Below are 15,440 nucleotides of genomic sequence, written 5' to 3' on the forward strand. Positions count from 1 at the left end.
GATTCTCATATTCTTACTTGAAATAAAACATGCTATGACCAAAGTGGATTTTTCCTTCCTTCAATATCAACATTCTGATTCTTTTACAAAATAGTCACATATAATTGGAATGTAGCATCAGATATGTAAGAAGCATAGAATTTCTTTCTCGTTGTAAGTTCCATTTGACCGCAGCAGTGAAATTTCCTGAGAAGGGTGTTTTGACATCAAGACTGCTCACTTGAGAGGTTAGAGTGGCCCAGGTTTTGAGGCTCTACAAGTCTGAGAAACAGATCATCTTAGACACCGAGAGCTGAGGCACATCCTTCTTTTCCTACCTTACCGTGAACATGCCCCTTAGATGCTGAATGACAGACACTGATAATTCAGATGTAGCACCCTGACACCAAACCAACCATGGAAATACCAATAAAATCAGTTGTTTCGTTTTTAAAATGCACAGCATGAATAAATGACTAGTTCGTATTTTTAGCCTCCTTTTTGCTATGATATAATTGCAAGAATGAAAATTTATTTTTTAAAATACATCTTTTCAAAATCCCATCTTGAAGAAAAAAGCTTGGCCAATTAAGAAGGCTGAAGGGAGGAACTGCAGGCACTTTTATTTCCAGCTATCAACAGAATGGAAAAAATGTCAACTTATTTACATTTATTTATTTATATAGGTGATGAATAAGTTAAGGAACGCTTCATGTCAAACACATATTGCTTTTATTTTAGCTAAGTTAATGTTTCAGTTCCATATATATTTTTGAATTTCCACCAATGCCAAACACCATTTTTTTCTTTCTTCTTAAAAAAAAAAGATTTACAAGCACTTTTACAGCACTCGAGAAAGTAGGCTGAAGGTTCATAATAATAATTTTCCTTTTAAAAAACATCCATCAGACCAAAATAAAATCATTTTAATTAACTCCTTCCTGAGTAACTAAAACCTTGGAATGTGCTGAAAGGTTATAATAAATAAGACAGTCAAAGATCAACTAGCTTAAAAGGTTTTTTTTTTAAATTAAACTATGTAAAATGTACAATATGTTTCATGAAGTACAAACTGTTGGGCCCAGGGCCAAAAAGATGCTGCCATGTTTGCCAAATAAGCTGACGAAGTTTCTTGACTTTTAGGACCTACGGGGTGTTGGTTGGGACAAAATCCAATTAAGGCCCCGCAAGTCAGTCCATCGGTGTCTTTTGTTGTGAAGTTATAATGATCGCTGCTGAAAATAAATGCCTTTGAACACACAGGTAAAAGTACCCCGGTAAACTTGCAGTAAGAGGATGAATGGTTCTGAGTGACCAATTGTCCCGATGTTCCGACAAGAGCAGAGAAAACCTAGCCAACTGAACTTTATTTTCAGATTGCGAGATTGCACAGTGTGTAAACTAATCATCACTCTTTATGTGGAATTTCATAGAAATGACTCACAGCGTACCAGGCAGCAGTTCCTGTCCTGGTTTTGCGTATGATAGCTGCTCTGCAGGTTGTTTTTGAAAGTATGCCTAATGGTAGGGCCTTGGTCTCTCTGAACAGAACAAAGGATATTTCCTTCTCTAAGAACATTTCCCTTAATCACTTCTCTGCCCCAGCCTCTGAGGCAGAAAGAAGGCCCACGAGTGGCCAAGTGCTAGACTCTGTGCCTCTGTGGTCCCCTCCTTCCCTCGACTCCTGTGGGCTGGAGCCTTCTTACCACACATCTCATGATAAAGTAGCTTTAGCGCTCACTCGACAGGTTCCCAATGACTTGCTTTATATCTTGGCTACCATCCAATTTTAGTGAAGGAAGAAAAAATTCTAGAGAGACTTGGTGGTTTCTGAAAAGTAGAAAATGTGTAGCTTGTGTAAAGTCAGAGTCTTATTTACTGCTAACTACTCCCAACTCACACATTTGCTAGGGCTGGCTCTAGGGGACAAATACAAAATAGACAAAATTTGTTGCAAGTATCCCTGCTGTCACCACTGAATCTCGGCTTCTCAGCTAGCTGTTTATCGTCTCCCCAGGAGAATGTGTATTTTCAGGACTTCTTTAAGGTGAAAACATTTCAGAATCCAAAGGAACAGATTTCTAATGACCAAGGCATCATTGACAGGTAGCAGGGGAGGGGCAGTGGGAGGTGGAAAGAAGACATAACTCAGGACAATGAGACTGCCCGACATCTACTCGCATCCCATTGGAGGCAGCCACCTACTTACAAAGCTGGCCAAGCAGTCTCTGCCTTAGAAGCTCTTGCTACTTCTCTTTTTGATGACTCAAGTAAGAGTTCTCAGGAGCACACAGGTCCCATAAGAAATGGGACTCTACGTGCACAGAATTCAGGTAGTTCTCGGGTAGTTCTGCCACATGCACAGAACTCAGGACCCCTTTTGACTGAAAGTGGGTACCTCTTAGGGGACTAGAAGTTACGATAGTACATAATACCAGGTCCTATAGGACCCACCTTGGCCACGGATTGTGCTTGACAGATTGTATACCATCTGTGGTCAGGCTCAGAACTTCTGCTGGAAGAGTCAAATGCCTGAGCTAAACTGGTTCCTGGAACTTCCATTTAAAGCAGTGCTGGGAGAAGATGTTTCATACTGGGTGCAAAGGACACCACCATGTCCTTTCCCTGATGCCACACAACCTTCAGATTTATCTGTCTTGTCTACATTCTTCCTTACACAGCAAACCAATTATTTTCCCTGCTAGGCTACTTAGATATCTGTCAGCACGGTGCTTGGAAATGGAACGTCTCAATGGAGCTGGCCATGCACTTTGACCTTGAAAGGTGCTCCAGGCTGTGGACTGGTTGGGGATGTGGTACAAGCTGACTTGCTCTTCTGGAGATAATTACACTGCTCTTGGTGAAAGTGCCCCCTGAGAAGGACCAGAGGCAGAACTCTACCCATGCAGGTAGAAACCACTTACTCAGGGACATCCTCCTCCTTAAAAAAAAAAAAAAAATTTAATTGAGACATAGTCTCACTCTGTCACCCAGGCTGGAGTGCAGTGCTGTGATCACAGCTCACTGTAACCTCAAATTCTTGGGCTTAAGTGATCCTCCCACCCCGGCCTCCTAAAGTGCTGGGATTACAGGCTTGAGCCACGGCACCTGGCTCCATCCTCCCTTTTGATGTCCTAATCTGTCTTACCTTCTCTTAGATCCTTCCAGAGTAGATTCCCTAGTCTCTGAAGTGATTTTGTATTTCTACTGAAATATGCAAGTCTGTATATCTCCTACCATTGAGGTAATATTTTTATAAGTCATTTTACAGATGATAAGTTATTAGGCTATGGGCTATATTTCTCCCCCTTTTCCCATCATATGGGGTGGGGGAAAGCTGTTTTATGACGAGATGCCTTGGGATGGAACCATCTAGTGTAACTGGGAAAGACCCAACGAGCCAGGAGAAAACACAAAATAAAATTAAACAAATAAAACCCGCAAAACCGGGCATCTCCCAATGACCCCAACATGTGGGAATGTTTTGTTCTTTTTAATGCACCCGAGCATTAATTTAGTCCCTTAAGGATTTTACTTCCTCAAACAAAGAACTTTCTGGAAAAGGGAGATAAAGCCATGGAAGCAACACAGTGCTGCCATCACCTCTTATAAATATCTTCCAGCCACTTTTCATCATCCTGTTCTTCATCATCGATTGGCTCGTCAGTTTCCAGTGGCGTTGGGATAAAGAAGTGTGGCCTTAGTGGGGGCTTGCTGACGCGAGACTTAAGTCCAAACTTGCGCTTCAGCAGGTGGAACTGCTCTTTGACATAGTGGTAGAACTCATACTCGTACCTCATCCGCTGGTAGAGGATCTGCACGGCCTCGGGAGAGGGGACAGTCTTCTTCACCGTCACAGTCATGTTTCCAAGCTTCCTGTGCTCTGGAAGAGAACCGGGGTCGCACATGAGACATCATTTGCAGTGCTTTAGCTTAGGCGGAATCCCGGTGAGGACCCACATGACCTGTACAACTCCGATAAGGAAGCAACTGCATATCCAAGTATCAGAAGAGAAAGGTTACTGACAATATTTGGAAGGTTTATGCAATTCTAGGTGTTAAGGTCAACATTAGTTGCCAAAGCACAAGCTACCTAATTTCCTTTCACTGGATGTGAACCATGTGCTTGGACCAAATTCAATTATTAACTGTGAGTTCTACATTCGTTTGAACAGCAGAATCTATCTGTTTTCCCTCTTCCATTTCCTGTTACACCAGGAAAGGGCTTTACCCTCAGAAGGAGGCATGGAAGCGCTGTCTAACCACTTCCTAATCATCTTGTTTTGTAAGTTTAAAAATATTGACATAAAGTTTAATTTGATACAAAATCCGTTTCCATCGCACTATTTCAACAATGCATTTGTCCAGAAAGTAAAGGAAAGGCTGCCAGTTTTCTTAATATAATTTACAAATTTTTAAAATTTATTTTTATTTTTTGTAGAGACAGGGTCTCACTATGTTGCCCAGACTGGTCTTGAACTCCTGGCATCAAGAGATCCTTCTGCCTTGGCATCCCAAAGTGCTAGTATTATAGGCATGAGTCACTGCACCCAGTCTAAATATAATTTTAACTGTTATAAATTTTAATTTTTTTTATTGTGGTAAAATATATATAACTAAAATATGCTTAATTTTATACTAATAATAAAATATGATTTTTTATATTCAATGCTGAATAGCATGAAAATATTATATATATAGGATACAATTTTAACTATTTTAAAGTGTACACTTCAGTGGCATTAATTATATTTACCATGTTGTGCAACCATCACCACTACTTTGAAAATCCTTTCATGAGTCTATACAAAAACTCAATATTCATTAAACAATAACTCTCAATCCCCCTCCTCTCCTTACTCCACCCTAGGTAACCGCTAATGGATGTTCTATCTTTATGAATTTGCCTATTCTTAGTACTACATATAGGTAGAGTCATACAATATTTGTCCTTTTTTTGGTCTAGCTTATTTCACTAAGCATAATGTTTTCAAGGTTCACCCATGTTGTAGTGTGTATCAGAACTTCATTCCTTTTAAGGCTGAATAACATTCACTGTATAGCTAGACTGCAATTTGTTTATCCTTCCATCCATGGAGAGACACTTGGGTTGTTTCCATCCTTTGCTTATGATAATGGACATTTGCATTCCAGTATCTGAGTCCCTGTTTCCAATTATTTTGGGTAGATACCTAGGAGTAGAATTGCTGGGTCATGCGGTAATTCTAAGTTTAATGTTTTGAAGAACTGCCAAACTCCACAGTGTTTGTACCATTTTACATTCCTACCAGCAATGTGTGAAGGTTCCAATTTCTCGAAATTCTCTCCTACAATTGTTATTTTCCTCCCTTTTTAAAATTGTAGCCATCCCGGTAAGTGTGGAGTGGTATCTCACTGTGGTTTGGATTTGCATTTCCTAATGACTACTGATAGTGATGCTGATGCTAATGGTTTCCCTAATTTCTAATGACCTTTTCATGTGCTTGTTGGGCAAGCACATGTCCAACAACTGCTGTCTGTGCGTATATTCTCTTTAGAGAAATGTCTATTCAAGTCCTTTGCCCATTTCTGAAGTGGGTTTTTTTTTTTTTGGTTTGTTTTCTTTTGTTTGTTTTTGTTGTTGAGTTGAAGGAGTTATTTATATATTCTGGGTAATCTGCATATATATCAGGTATATAATTTACAAGTATTTTCATCCATTCCATGGGCTGTCTTGTCACTCTGTGATGTATGAAAGTTTTTAATTTTAATGAAGACCATTTTATGCATTTTTCTCATATTGCCTGACTTTTGGTGTCATGTTAAAAAAACTATTGCCAAATCCAAGGTTGATGCATAAAAGTGTTACATTTTAATGGAGACCATTTTATCTATTCTTCTCTTATTGCCTGTCTATTGGTGTCATATGAAAGAGGCCATTGCCAAATCCAAGGTCATGAAGATGTGCCCTCACATTTTCTTTTATAATCTTGTTTTTGACTAAAATTTTTGTCACCAAATTTGAATAGGTATATAGTTTACTAAATATAACTCCAAATGGCTATTTCCAAAATCAGACTCATCTGAAAGGACACAGACTTCCTATTTTTTAGGATATTTGAGATACCTTCTGAAGCCTCCAGTAGCAATTCTAAAGAAGGAATTTGAACAATTCTCTGCGTAGAGACTAAGAAGGTAGTGGGGGAATAGGGGACAGGTGGGGATGGCTTATGGATACAAAAAATATAATGAATAAGACCTGTTATTTGATAGCACAACAGGGTGACTATAGTCAATAATAATTTAATTATACACTTAAAAATAACTAAAACAGCCGGGCATGGTGGCTCATGCCTGTAATCCCAGCAATTTGGGAAGCCAAGGCTGGCAGATCACAAGGTCAAGAGATTGAGACCATCCTGGCCAACACGGTGAAACCCCGTCTCTACTAAAAATACAAAAATTAGCTGGGCATGGTGGCACGCACCTGTAGTCCCAGCTACTCAGGAGGCTGAGGCAGGAGAATCGCTTGAACCCATGAGGCAGAGGTTGCAGTGAGCTGAGATTGTGCCACAGCACTCTAGCCTGGAAACAGAGCAAGACTCTGTCTCAAAAACAGCAACAACAACAAAAAACTAAACTAAACTAAATTAAAAGAGCATAACTGGATTGTTTGTAACACAAAAGATAAATGCTTGAGGGGATGGATACCTCATTTTCCATGATGAGATTATTATGCATTGCATGCCTGTATCAAAACATCTCGGGTACCCCATTAGCTATTAATTAAAATAAAAAATAAATAAATTCTCTGTGTAGCCAACAGCCTTATTGAATAAGGGTATTACTTTTCAAACTGACTCTTTTGAAAGTTCTTGCCAGGTTGGGTCCTTTGCACAGGGGATCCTAGCTCCTTGTAAATAGATAAAATGGTCTTCATTAAAAATTAAAAACATAACACACATTGGATATATCAGTTCTAGAATTTCTGTTAAAGAACTTGGCATAAACTCTTCTGAAATTGGTTCCTAATAGAACATTTTATAGTATCTGTCTTCTCTACAGATATGAACTCTAGCTAATCTGGGGTGGGTCACTGTTCACAGGTCTTAAGTGTTCCTTTTTGTTTTTTAAAACAGGATTTAAAAAAATCTGATGAAAGACAGACAAGAAACAAAGAGTTTTAAGCCAAACATTGAGAGGCAGAGGAAGAATAATTCTCTCATTGAAAGCCTCCTTCAATCCCTTCCTCTTAGAGAACTGTACATTGTGTAGGGTCTTATTATCTCATACAAAAAGAAAGTAAGTCTCCCAGGATTAAAAATGAATTCATTAGTTAAATTGTTTGGCCCAATCTGGCAAAGGACCCAAGGGGATAAGCAAAGGGGAGCCTAGATTCTTGTAAAGAAGTAATTTGGGAATCTGTTCTATTTCACAGCCTCAAAGCTCTTTGTCTTAAGGTTGAAACAGTAATTTCCTGAAAACAATGGACAGCAAGTATAATCAAATAAATTCCCTGACTACAAAACGATCTAAGAAATATCTATCAAATGTTTAACCTAGAGCAAGGTAACTTTCTAGACTAGTCTTCGATTGCTTGCAAAATGTTGGTCTATATAATTGATTGAGTTGACTTGCTCTAAATGGTTATTAACTTTAGGCCAGAAAAACTTTGGGAAGATTCTTTAAAAGTTACAGTATGATGAGTTTATACATTTCTCTCTTTGATTATGATGAGGTGACTGGGTCAACTGCTATAAGGCTACTCCTAGTTCATGACAATAAAACTCTCTTCCCATTCAGGGAAGAGAAGGCATTCAGCATTCCTCTATAACTGGGATGGGGGAGTTGGTGGATGGGCAGAGCAGATAAATACTCTGTCAAAAGTGACATTATATCCTTCTGAATAGTCGTTTCTCCAAATAAGACATACAAATGGCCAAGAGGTATATGAAAAAACTCAACATCACTAATCATCAAGGAAATGCAAATCAAAACCACAATGAGATATCATCTTACTCCAGTTAGAATGGGGATTATTAAAAAGACAATAAATAAAATATGCTGGTGACAATGTGGAGAAAAGGGAACTCTTACACACTGTTGGTGGGAATGCCAATTAGAACAGCCACTATGGAAAACAGTACGGAGATTTCTCAAAAAACTAAAAATAGAACTACCATATCTTGCAACTCTTCTACTAAGTACCTATCCAAAGGAAATGAAATCAATATATCAAAGGGATACCTGCACTCCCATGCTCACGTTTACTGCCACACTACTCACAATGGTAAAGACATGGAATCAACCTGTGTCCCTCAATGACTGAATGAATGAAGAAAATGTGGTATTATACACAATGGAATACTATTCAGCCATAAAAAAGAAAGAAATCATGTCATTGGCAGCAACATGGATGGAACTAGTGGTCATTATGTTAAATGAAATAACCCAGGCACAGAAAGACAAAGATCACGTATTTTCACTCATCTATGGGAGCTAAAGAAGTTGACCACATGGAAGGAGTAAGAAAATAAATACCAGAGGCTGGGAAGGGTGTGTGGGTGTGAGAGAGGGTTGAAAAGACGTTGGTTAATGGGTGCAAATGTACAGTTAGATAGAAGGTCTAAGTTCTCATGCTCCATAGCAGAGTAGGGTGACTATAGTTAGCCACAATGTATTGTACATTTCAAAGTAGCCAGAAAAAGCTTGAAATGTTCCTAACACAAAGAAATGATAAATACTCAAGGTGATGAATACCCTAGACACCCTGATTTGATCGTTGCATGGAAAAAAGATCATACATATCCCATAAATATGTAAAATATTATATATCAATAAAACGTGATATTATGTCCTTCAAGTACAAGTGAAAAGAACCAGGACATATTTGCATGATTAGTTAACTGATATGGCATGAGATGGTGACAGTCCTGGCTGAGCCTGATGCTTTGTGGTGTATTTTTATAGTAACAGCTAAAGTTAATGGGGACTGATGTGTAGCAAGCACTGAGCTAAGCATGTGAACACACAATCACACTTAGTCCTCACAATAGCCCCTTGATAGAAGAGCCATTTTACACATGAGGGAACTGAGGCCAAGACTATAACTCGTTCAAGGTCACGCAGCCAGGAAGTGGCAGAGGCAGGAGGCTCCTCACGACAATCAGCTGCTGTGCTTCTGCTGTGTTGTTTCTCGGTGTGGACAGGTGAGCAGGCTGTAACTGCTTCTGACACCTTTCTCCACCTTGTGGTAGCGCATAATGGCCATTGTCCATGCCTAGAGCCCCGTGTACTACACCTCATGTTGACTGAGGCACCCAAACTTAACAACAGAGCTCATAGGAAACTGGTAGGTGTTTTGGAGGGAATGGCTAATGGCTTTATACTCTGGAAGAAGAAAAGGGGCTGATAAAAAAAAATTGGGCTTGATCATCTCTGGGTCCAATCAGAAAGCCCAGTACCCATAGAATCAATGATGAAAACCACCCCAACAAACACTCTTTGGAGAGTTCCACCTCAGAGGTAAAACTGTGCCCTGGTGCTTTATTTAGCTTAAACTTATAATTTTATGTTTCTAGTAGGAAACATTCAATCCCAGGCAGAAATTGACCTAGGATCTGCCATGTTTGGAAAAAGACAGACTTCTGGTGATGACCAGCCTCTAAAATCCCAGAGCACTCCATCGACTCTATGACTAGGAAGGACTGGCTCTGATGATTCCATTCAGAGCCCCCTACCTTGACATATTTTATCCAACTTTTATAAAGTAGCGAGAGGTCTTTCATAAGATTTATATTTGATAAGATCCCAGGTGGCCTTTCTAACCACATTTTAATTATACGTCCCCTTCCTAGCCTGACGAAGGTGCTCTGGCTGTTTGATAGTGCTAGTCAGAGCATGAGGAGGCTGAGCCCTATGTTTGCTAGAACACTCTACAGAGAGGACAGCCTTTTCAGGCAAGAGGAAAGGGGGACGTTTTCATGTTCGGATACAAGGCAAGAGCTTTAAAACATTTCTTGAATAGTTAGGGATCCAGGGAGGGTGACCCCCAAATAAGGCACCCCAGTATGCTGATATTTCAAATTAAAGGCCATTGGAGACCAGTACATGCTGGATGAAGCTGTCCTCTGAAGTTTCCTTATCTACGTAGAAAGTGTACCTGCCAAAGAGAAACAAACTTGCCTTCAGTCTCCTCCCCTAAAACTTCATTAACCAGAGAACATCAAAACTCATGTCACAGAGGAAGGGATTGAAGATTAAACATCACACCCAGAGCCCAGACAAACATTGTCCCAAACTATTGCCTGTTCTCAGGTCCCATTCAATTGCCAAAGAGAATTATTTACCTTACATTGTCTGAGCATTGGGCCCATTCATTCCCTTAAAAATTGTTTACTATTCTTCAAAATTGCCACATTTAACCCCCATTTCCCCTCCCTTTCCCCATGAAGAAAGGTATAGAAAAAGCTTGACTTCCCTGGGTTATGGCGTAAACACTTTCCTATGATTTTCTCCTGTGTACCATTTTATTTTTAAGAGGTAGGGTCTTGCTCTGTTGCCCAGGCTAGAGTGCAGTGATATACTATAGCTTGCTGCAGCCTCAAACTCCGGGGCTTAAGCCATCCTCCCCTCAACCTCCTGAATAGTTGGGACTACGGGAGTGAGCTACCACACTTGGTTTCATGCATATTAATAAAGTATATTCCTTTTTTTCCTATTAATCTGCCCTATTGCAAGTTCATTTTCAAGAAAGCTTCAGAGGGTGGAGAAGAAGCTTTTCCCATTACCCCTCCAGTAACAACAGATGGCCACATGCATTCCAGTTACCTCAGTCTTCTTTACTCTTCTTAATCCCTCCCTAAATCCTCCATCTAAACATGAGGGTCAGTATCAGCTGGTTCGGCAGATTCTTATGAGATCTAGTGTTTCCCTAAGCCCTAGTTTTGCACTAATATCCAATTCTTGCTTCATTTTTCTACCCACCCTGCCTCCTTGGAGCTTCCTTCTCTCCCTCATCCACTCCCTCTTCTTCACTGTCAACCTCTCCCTCTCAACTGGCTCCTTCCCATCAAAATTCACTTCCCTTCCTGAAGAAACCCTTGTCTCATACACCCTCCCTCTTTCATTTCTCTCTCCTCTCCATCACAGCCCATCTTCTTGAAGAGCTGTCTACATTTGTTATAACATTTTCAGCTTACGTACGTGACTGAACTCACCAAAGCCTGCTTTCTGTTATTTCTGTACTCCATTCAGTTACTCTTGCTTCCTTGTTGATAGCTCAGAGGGCACCTCTCAGTATGACCCCATCACACTGTGGGCCACGTGCTCCATCTTGAAGCCCTCTCCTCCCCTGGCATCTGCTACAGTGTTTTCCTGGCACCCTTGCCTCTCTCTGATCACTCCCTTTCCATCCTTTCTACGCCCTCCTCTGTTCCAGCCTGCCTTGTACCAGTCCTCCTGGGGCTCTGTTCCAGCCTCTTCCCTTCTCCCTGGTTCCTCCCTGGGTGGCAGCATCCAACCCTCTACCGTTTAGTCCTCATAGCACTGTGGACAACACAACCAACAGTTTATATAAACAATGACAGCTCTTTTGACCTTTAGTTTTCCACAGAGCTGCCAAATTTAATAAGGTTAATGACATTGCCAGAGGGTTATGTCGCGGTCAGAAACAGGAGTGCTATTTTATGCCAGGAGAAACAGAGACTCAGATTCAACCAATATTGATGGGGAACTCTCATTATGAGTTTGGGTTGTTATATATGTAGTTTTATTTGATATTCTCAGTAACCCTGTGAGGTGAGTATCATGACCCCTCTTTTGCAGATGGAGAAATAGAAACCTACCCAAGGTCACACAGCTGGTTGGTAAGTGAAGAAACTGAATTTGAGTCTGGGTCCCCATCTGTGTTATGGTTTTCCTAACGGTAAGTACTGCGCCATAACAGGGCAGCTTTCGTGAACCTGTAGAAAACTATCACCTTCATATGGAAAGACCAGAGGTGGTTTGTCTTGTATAACAAGCAGAGAATTCTAAAAAATCTCATTTCAAAGACATATGGATGTGTATCTTGCTGTACGATAACCAGCGCTATGGAAAAGTCATTCCATTGCTAAGTGTTCCACATTTTTGTAAAGTGCCAGACTTTCCATCCAAACAAAACAAAGCTACATGAACTATGGAATCAGCCTCTCTCCAGATTGCCATAATAGCAGTTCTAGAGGAAGTTGTTGGGATTTTTTTTTTCAGACTGTTGTTATTTCAGCCACAAAACAATTATGCTTTAGAAATCTCTACTTATTAGTAGCATCCCTTGGGAAGGGAAGAAGCCCTTGTTAGGTGGGCATATACTATAGGATTAACCATTACGAAGTAAAGACCTCACTCCATGAGCATTTTCTGATCCTAGCAGGAACTGAGAGTAACTTCAGGGGGCTCATGTCTCTTGCGCCCACTGATAAACATTTTGAAAGAAAGAGACAAAAACAGAGCTCCTTGCATTAAGGCAGAGTGGCAAGAAGGCAGCCCAAGATCGGACTGGCAGGCAGTGTGTTGTTTGGCCCGTGGGGTATTTTGTTTTAGAAATTGACTCAGTTGTTGTAAGGCTTGGTCTATTTCACATGGAAATCTGGATTTCTGGCTTCTCTCAAAGGGCGGCTGCATTCTGCTGGAGCCAAGTGTGACTGCCCCCATGAAAGCAGCCAGGGCTCTCCAATTTGCCTCCGACCCTAAATGCCAGTTCATTCTTTTAAGTTACCTGCCTGACTGTTATAGAAATTCAAGATTTATACTTCTGCTTTAAAGATTTTAAAATTCTGGCTTTCCTAAACCTAGGGAGTAAGTACTTCTTGTCAAAATTAAGGCTTCGATGATAAACCTCATCGGTGTACCCAATGTCATCTTCCTTCCCTCTTTCTGCAAAGGTTTATTGAACAACTATTCTGCACCATGCACAGGAATTGTTGCAGTGAATGGGGCATCATCATTAGTTGGCACTTTCAGAACTTTCTCTGTGCCAAGTACTGTGAGATATCTAAACACACATTTAATCCTTATAAAACTCCCAATGCTGTAGGGTCTCTTATTATCACCATTTACAGCTGTGACACTGGAATTTAGAAGTTTGCCCAAGTTCACACAGCTGGTAAGTGGTGAAGCCAGAAGGGTGTGGGGAAGTCTGACTAATAAGCCCAGGTTTTTAACCCTCCACATTACTGACGGGTGGATGGAGCTCACAGTCTAAGGGAGATGCCTGCTCACAAGGCTTGTCACCGTCGGGGCAGAGAGGACATCTCACTCTGATTCGTTTGCTGGAGGCAACATTTCTTCTGCTTGGTCAGAAATCCTCACTAGAGAGACCAGGCTTAATGGGCTTAAGTACTCTGCATGGAGTTTGGTCTTTCATACTCACTATATGATCACAAAGATTCGCTGTATTTGCTGTGTGTGCACATCTGAGAGTACAGGTTCTGTGTGTGTATTTCAACCAAAGAGATGGAAAACTTTTAGGAGGTCTCTGAGGCACTATCCACCTCCTGAAAAATTTTCTCTAGATTTTGCTCTTAACATCTCCACCAGGTTTCATTTAGCTGTTCTTCCAATGAGGCTTTTTATGTAGAGAGTGATGAGGACAAAAGCGATACCCCATTTAACTCTGTATTTCCACAGCTCAGCACCTGGGCAAACACAGTGCTCCTCTGTGCGGCTTCTTGAGGGAACAAAGGAAACCATCAGAAGGATGGGCGTGCTGTCAGATTCGAGGAAGGCTTGACTGTGTCTGTGAGGTGGAGACACGGACAGCTGGGCGCAAAGTCGGTAACTGAAGGAGCTTCCCAGAAATTCCCAAGAGACCCATGAATGCTGGGTCCTTAGTGGGAAGAAGTCTACCCCTCCATCTGGGGTTTTTCAGCTCCCACTGGGGTCTGTACATTTCAGTGTTTAGCTTTGCGGTTTTGTTGCCTTTTGGGACCGACTGTGCTGGTGAGGCACCTTTTTCTGCCTCTCTACCTTAATTCATCAATACATTTTGGCAAAGAGAAGCTGTGGCTTCGGGATGTTTTTGATATTTAAGTTTTTTCTTATTTGCCTTTAGGGATTTAGCTAAGGGTCAAATGATCCCTTTAGTTATGTTCATGATAATTACTGCAAATTTCCTCAAAATAGGCACTGGTTTTGAGCTATGAAATGTGCAGAAGAGGGAAAACAAAGTTAAAAAAAAAAACACAACTTTTGACCCTTCTATTTAAAGAACACAATAGAGATTGTCTTTTCTTTATAGACATGTCCAATCAGCCATAGAGTAAGGGACACAGAAGGACAGACTCTTCTAGGATCTGTGCTATCCCTGGGGAGGGAGTGGCAGGGACCCTGCAGAGTAGTTACGGTCCTGAGTGGAGATTCTTCTTACAGCTGATCCCAGTGACATCAAAATCTGAAGCTGGCCACCCAATGCTAGTAGAGAATAAAACCTGGCATGAGGCCAGGAGGGGGCTGCTTTCTGTATTATTAAAACTTTACAAATAGTGGTCCAAACAGTGCAACTTCCCATGCAACTCCTGAGGAGAAGCACATCCCTCTCATTTTCATAGGGCTCTGTGGATTAATGCGCTTTCACATCGCCCCTCACTACCTTGCTCAATCTTCCCAGCAACCCATTTTACTTACAGATACCCAGGGCCCCAGAGGTTGCAAGATTCGGCTCAAGGCTGTTCGACCAGGACGTTTCAGTCCCGAGACTGGAAAGTGGGCTTTCTGATTCCCAGTCTTGCACCTTTTTGCTACACCACAGGCTGTTAATTTCCAAATTGAGTGGAAATCTATAACCACCCACTTCTCCTTGCCCTGTGTGTATTCTGGCATTCAGGGACTCTGCTGAAAAGAAGGGCTTGAGTGTTCTAAGTCGAGGGGAATGCTTTGGTAAGTCTGGGAGGATCTGGTGAAAAACCTGCCAGCCAGCAAAAATGTTTTCACATGGAGAGGGACTGTGTCTTTTTCATTTTTAGTTCCCCAGTGTCCAGTTCCACGCCTGGCACCTAATGACCCTCCATAAATGTTTGTTGATTTGAAACCTGTATTTTAAATCCATCTGCAAGACTGGATTAACCCAAAGGGCAACTTTCAGTGTTGACTATGCATACTTCACTTTTTAGCTAAATTCCTTCCTTAGTTGAGGGTCCTTCCTGAGCAAACTTTGCATTTCTGGAAATCGAATTTCTGGACGGTAGGCTGAAAGAGAAGGTTTGGATCACAGGTTGCTCTGGAGAGGTAGTGGTATTTGCTTTTCTTAGCCACTCTGTTGAAGAACACTATGCTATGGTGACAGAACGCTTGCAGGTACTTAGCCGAGCTTAAGACATACAATGATAAGGAAGGTTCACCACAAACATAACTAGCTATGTAGAAGCCACCACCTTGCAGCTAATGAATTTGTGCTGCATATGTTACTTACAAAAGATTTAATGAATCTTTAGCCATTAACTAAA

General features: G+C 41.0%; 1 protein-coding gene across 1 annotated transcript in view; it reads right to left on the bottom strand.

Moving 5' to 3' along the window:
• Nucleotides 1-577: 577 nt before the first annotated feature.
• The window catches only part of UST (uronyl 2-sulfotransferase), a 324,327-nt gene continuing 309,464 nt past the window's right edge, over nt 578-15,440 (bottom strand). Inside the window, exon 8 of the mRNA XM_064360586.1 lies at nt 578-3,862. Within this exon, the coding sequence (XP_064216656.1) occupies nt 3,579-3,862 (284 nt within the window). The 3' untranslated portion in view covers nt 578-3,578. The remainder of the gene's footprint in view (nt 3,863-15,440) is intronic.

Source organism: Aotus nancymaae, unplaced genomic scaffold (assembly GCF_030222135.1).
Source record: "Aotus nancymaae isolate 86718 unplaced genomic scaffold, 86718_ANA_hifiasm-v0.15.2.pri h1tg000040l, whole genome shotgun sequence".
NCBI classification, from domain to species: domain Eukaryota; kingdom Metazoa; phylum Chordata; class Mammalia; order Primates; family Aotidae; genus Aotus; species Aotus nancymaae.